The 6,000-nt window shown below is 43.2% G+C and overlaps 1 protein-coding gene across 4 annotated transcripts in view; it reads left to right on the top strand.

The window, feature by feature from the left end:
• The first annotated feature begins 4,219 nt into the window (after window positions 1–4,219).
• The window catches only part of PPFIBP1 (PTPRF interacting protein, binding protein 1 (liprin beta 1)), a 54,355-nt gene continuing 52,574 nt past the window's right edge, over window positions 4,220–6,000 (top strand). For all 4 annotated transcript variants that reach the window (XM_009707326.1, XM_009707324.1, XM_009707325.1 and 1 more), the window contains exon 1: window positions 4,220–4,304. In XM_009707326.1, the coding sequence (XP_009705628.1) occupies window positions 4,241–4,304 (64 nt within the window). In that variant the 5' untranslated portion in view covers window positions 4,220–4,240. The remainder of the gene's footprint in view (window positions 4,305–6,000) is intronic.

The raw sequence follows: 6,000 nt of genomic DNA, 5'->3' as shown, positions 1-6,000 counted from the left end.
TTAGACAAGTAAGACCAAATAATTCTCTGTAACGGCCAGGGATGTGGTAGAAATGCCAGCTAGTGATAAAATTAATCATAAGTGATAGTGGAGATAGCTGCATTTGTATTTTATTTTTACTTTTTTAATGGTGGATTGTAAATACAGCCTTGATGAAGTGATGCTTGTTCTTGTCGGCATGAGCAAGGTATTCAGCTGCGAGCTCTAGAAGGAGGATCTGCCTCTGTAAAAACAACCCCCCCACCCCATCTTGCACTGATTGTGCACCCAGGAAGGTAAGTGTCGCCGTTTTCTTGGAAAGCAAGAGAAAACTTATTTTAAATGGTCCGTCAGAGAGGGTACTGTCAGTACTTTCCTCCCAGGTGTGTTCTCAATGGTGTTATGCCAGGGGTGGATTTCGTGCGTCTGCCTCTCTGTCTCCTGCGTGCACCTTGGTTTCTCATTCATCTGCTGTGTCATAGATCCATCTGCGTTAAAATGATGTTTCTTTTTTTTTTTTCCCCTTTCTGCTTTTGTGGATGAAAGCAATTTAAACTGCTTGACATCTTCTGAAATATTAGCTAGTCCTTATTTTCTTAAGGAGCTCCATTGCGCTTCTCCAAGATGGATTTTTGTTCATGTTACCCGACTGCGTGATTTTCCTTAGTCATTGCCAACAAAAAAAACTAAAGCCTTGAGTTTTCTTTTAGGTTTTATTTCTATTAGACCAAAGCCTTAAAAAGGAAAGTGTAAAGAAAGGAGCATACATATTGGGAAAGCTCTGCTGTGTTAGTGGTTAGCCGAGGCTCCTCTCAAAGTTTGTGAAGTCAGAGGCAGTGTTGGTGCCCCTTAGTAGGCGCAGGCATTAAGTGGCTGGTGTTCCAGTATTGTCCTCTTTCCTATAATCCACAAAAGACTGCTGATTTATGACTTCTGTCTAATAATTGCGTTTCTTTGACTCTCTCTGCACCTCCCCTTTCCACCCTCTTCCTCCTATGGTTTGTTGTCTTTTCTTGTTTCACGCAGTTTGGTTCTTTGGTCTGCTGGTGTATGAGGTCTTTGATTTCCCCCCTGCCCATCCGTTCCCCGCATGCCATTGGTGGTGTGCAAAGAATAAAAGCAATTCTGTGCCCTTACTGGGGAAGGATGGCCCCAATATTATTTTTCTATCGCAGCGGTTTTACTTCCTGACTGCTAGATGTGCTGCACTGTGCTGGGAAGGTGGCCAGAGCAGGATGTGCTGTTCCAGGGTAGTTTTCAATGGCCACTTTTAGGACCAAATAACCAGGGAAATGGGATTTTGTTGCATCATCTCCAGCTGTTCGGCTTGGGGGCTTTTTGTTCTTTTTTTATTTCACCTCTCCAAGTTTCTCAGCTGTAGGCTTGGTCAGGCTGCTAACAGATGCTCCATGGAAGGGTTTTTGGAGATCAGTGTGTTTGCACCGTCTTGCCTCACTAAATTTTGTCTTAAAATTTCTCACTGCTGCTCTCAGCACAGCTCCTTTTGCAGTAGCAGTGGAGGAAGCACTGTGCAGACTGGTATGTCCCTTTCCATGGAGGCAGGACCACGTAACAGTGGGGTAGATGCTTGGGGGTCTCTTGAATGCTGTTAGTACCACTGTCTACCACTGCTGCTCTTGTCAGCAGAGCTGTCTTAGGGATTTTTGACAACCACGGACAAAACCCTTGTTTAGGAAAAGCAAAGAGTGCTTTTTTTGGAAGCATGAGGGGTGGTTGTGTCTGGATGAAGCCCAAGGATGGTGATTTTTCTGTGCCTGTGAGCCATGGCTTTACTATGCAAGTGTAAATTAGCAGTTCCTTGCCCCCACTTAATGTCTTTCCTAGGGAGAAGGTGAGAAACAAGAGGTGCACTGTGAACAAACGTGATTCGGGAGCACTCCGTTCCTTAGCGCATTTTTAGCCCACATTAGGCTTTTCCTAGGCAGCCTCCTCAGTACTGTATTTAGTGCTTGATCACGAGCTGCACTGAGCACGCGGATGACTGCACCACTGGAGGTCTCCAGCCCACCCCCTGCCCAAAGCAGGGATGCCCAGGGAAAGCTGAGCCATGCAAGGTCCAGTCAGGCTGTGAGTAGCCCTCAGGATGGAGACCCCAAAAGGGCAACTCTTTCCAGTGCTTGCCATCCTCATAAGCTTTTTTTTTTTCTTCCTTTTTAATGCTTAATTGGAATTTCCTGTGTTTTAATGTGAGCCCATTTCCTCTTGTCATGTCAGTGGGCACCACTGACAAGAGTCTGGCTCCATCTTCTTTATTCCCGCCATGAGGTGTTTATGCACCTTGGGAAGATCGTGGGCGCTCCTGATTCCCAAACATTTATTGGCTGTTGGGAGTTTGTGGGTGCTTTGTGTTGTTGGCGTTTTTCCACTTAGAGCTGTGAGGAATCAATGTTTTTCCTGAGGCAGCAGCAGCCGCCCTGGGCTTTCTCTGTGTGTTCTTTGCCCTCAGAGGGAAATCCACTGCAGATCCTTCACACTCTGCATTCAGACGCCCATATTTGAGCCGGACCTGATTGTCAGAGCCAGGAAATCCTAAAGAAGAAAAAACAAGACTCTCTTCAGTATTGTCCGAGTGAATGTGTTTGCAAAAGCTGTGTTTTCTGCTCATTTTTATCAGGCATAGAGGCACCAGACCAAAAGTCTTGTAGAATCTGCATATTATGGCAGGTATTGTACTTCTTGAAGTTTAATATTTACATTGTGATTAAAATTGGGGGCTTCCTCCTTGAAGGTTGGAAGTCTTCAGTTATGATGCTACTGCATTTTTTAAGATTTGCAACACCTTAACTTACAGGTATTTTGACTTTTTAAAGTTCTCTTGGTTTTTCTGACTCTGGCAGCTGAATAGTAAAGCAAGGCATTTGCCAGAAGCACAGTGGTCTTTGTGCTGTCGTTCAAAAGTTCCCTTAAGGTTTGGGCCTACCTCATGTAATAAAATTTTGTTACGGAAGATGAAATGTTTGTTGGCATCTTAAGGGTAGCATTTCAGCAAAGCTAGCTGCTGCCTCCAATAAGAGCTACTTCCTAGCTGGGTCAAACCAATAAGGTGACTTGTAGGAGGGAAAATTCAGTTTATAACATGAATTTTTGTTTTAGTTTGGTTTTTAGTAGACTCTTTTCCAGGACTTACGCCAGAGATACTGTGAACAACTCTTAATTGCTAGTGTTGGGGCAAATGTCAGCAGCAGTGCGGCCTAATACAAAAACCAAACGGCAGGGTATGCGAAAGGTTAAAGTGAATTTTCCTTCCTGGTGTTTGTTTAGCTTTGTTTCCTAACTTTATTTATAGCAGAACTAGTCTCGCATGTCCTAGATTAAAGACACAGCAATCTGGGCTGTTTCAGTGGCTTGTGTGTCCATTGTGCTGAGGCGGAGGGATTGGGTACACCTCTGACCTCTGCATCTCCATTTCAGCAAAGTACCTAAGTAAGTGCTTAACTTGCAGCCCATTGGGATTTCACGTCCACTAGTTCACCTGCCCAGGCAGCACATCAGGCAAGTTTGCTTTTCCAGACTCTGCTGGAAATACTCCTCTGGGGACCACTTCTGGCTTTCAGAAGTTTGAGGGTAGGATGAAATTGCATCGTTACGGCATGAGTCTCTGCTAAGCTCCGGGCGAGGGATAGTCTGTGTATGCACACTACGTCCAGTGAGTCATGGGCATTTGAGATATCCTGCCTGTAGGCAAATAGTTGCATGCCTGAGACTTCTGGATTGTCAGACATCCAGAAATCTTGGCCAAATGGTCAGACCCGTCTTTTTCTATACCAGCAAATTCGTGGGGAGAAAAAATACAGCAGATAGACATATGGTTTATTGTTGAGTTGCAGCTTCCTTTTAACAATAGAAGGCCTGTGTCTTCTATGCGAGCTTCCCTGAAGTGCCATGTGGGATTTCTGAGGTGCTCTATGGGATGCCCCTTCAGTGGCATGGACCTGTGGGCAGAGCAGGCCACACGCTGAGCTGGAGTAGGAACTGGATCATCAAGTTGGTGCTTTGATTCTGTGATGCCAGTTCATGCCTGGTGGCAGACACCTCCAAGCCTTGTTGAGGTCAGCAAACAGCCCCAGTCTTCCTGCTGGTCTAGCAACAGTGGTGTCTGAATTCAGAGAACGTGCACTGAAATGAAATTCTCTTTTGCAGGTTAAATTGTGGACTTGAGGCTGTGGATCCAGCTCACGGTATCAGTGTCTTTTACTGCTCCTTATGGTGTAGCTGGTGATCGTTCCTGAGAAGAGAGAAGATGATGAGTGATGCAAGTGACATGCTCGCTGCGGCTCTGGAGCAGATGGATGGCATTATAGCAGGTGAACACTTGGGGCAGCTTGTTCATTTAGCTGTTTTGGTCCTTCTTTCTCATACCTGGAGGGCAGAGTTTCAGGCTGAGAAAGGAATGTGCTGGTAATTGTGTTTGGTGTCTTCCGTTATAGCTTAGCGATTACAAACAAATGGAGTGGAGGGATTTCACAGACTCTCACATAGACATTCTCTAGTTTTTTTCCTACCCTCTATCAAAATGCTGCTCCAAGTGGCTGAGTGATACAGTTCAGCTGGTGCACACAGCTGAGGAAAGCCAAGGACAAGGCATGTTTCAAACCAGGATGAGTGTGTTTAAAGAGCTGCTGCAAGGCAGGAAGAGTAAGTTTGCCTAATACTGGCTACTCTGAACTTCTCTCAGCTCTGAAGACTTAAAACATGAATTGAATTCTCCTTTTTTCAAAACTGGAATGCTTTGAGTCCACACATTTGGTTTGGACCTGCCTTGAACATTTGAGTTTTTTATAAGCGCCTGTAAATTTTGGGTGGACCAAGGAGAGGCATCGCAAAATATACGATCTCTGCTTTTAAATTGAGTCTAGTGAGTTAGAAAATAACGTAAGTACACAACACAGAGAAGCAAAGCAGTGAGAAGTTAATAGTTTAATGCTATTCCAGCAGAGCTATGCAAACAGCTACCCAAACTGAAAAAATAATCTGCAAGGATAGCAACACAGTCATAAAGTCTTTAATAGTTCCAATTAAAATACTTTTCTTTAGGGAACAAAATAATCATTCAGTGCATGCTTTCTTTGAACACTAATTTTTCTCTACAGTTTTCCTAAAGATATTAAGGACACATAGCAGGAAAACAGGTAAAGTGGATTCAACTGGATCATATTGCTCTCTAAAAATACATATAAGCTGTGACTTTAGTAATTTCCATAAGTAGATACTGGAATTTGGATCTGATCATGTATCTGTGTTTCCAAAAGCCTAAGTTGGTTATGGCAGGATGAGGTTTAATTTGGGATGTTTAAGTCACCACAGACTTCAGTTATCCATGTGTCTGAACAGACCTATAAAGTAATATTACAAAGGTATATCAACTCCTATGCTGTTGTGTGGATTTTTTCTCTTTATTTTTTCCAAATGGAATTAGCAGAATACTTACATTTTTGTGGCTTGCCAGATGAGGTGAATGAAAGTTCATGGAAGTGCATACATGGCTTATCACTGTAGTTTCCAGAAAGTGACAGTACAAATGATGCTCTGTCATGAACATTTCTCATTGTGCCTAGGCATTACAGTATTAAGGTCACAAATCAGTGTGCTGAAATTATAGTTGGAATTAGCTAGGTTGACTTAAATCAACCTTAATCCTAAATTCATAGTTTCTTTCCTTACTTAATATATAGCAACTTTTAATGTAGGTCAAATATACGTACAAATACGAGTTTATGCAAATAAGAGATTTTTTCTTTATTAACATGCAAATGTCAGTGCTACCATGTCAGACTGTTTTATTACAGTGTAGAAGTGATTTGCTCTTTTTACTTACCTTAGTATTTTTCTTTATTCTTTTAAAAGAATTTCAGTGCCTTGGAGCAGCATAACACATTCCAACATGAAAAATGCAGAGCATGGTTTCCTCTGGACACCATCACTGTCTGACTTGGGTCATGTAGTCCCTACAGGGTGACTCAAAGTGTTAGCAGTGCCTCTCCCTCCCCCCCCCAAGTAGTT

The sequence above is a fragment of the Cariama cristata genome, unplaced genomic scaffold (genome assembly GCF_000690535.1).
Source record: "Cariama cristata isolate BGI_N322 unplaced genomic scaffold, ASM69053v1 scaffold179, whole genome shotgun sequence".
Lineage (NCBI taxonomy): Eukaryota > Metazoa > Chordata > Aves > Cariamiformes > Cariamidae > Cariama > Cariama cristata.
This window is presented reverse-complemented; position numbering and strand designations above follow the sequence as displayed.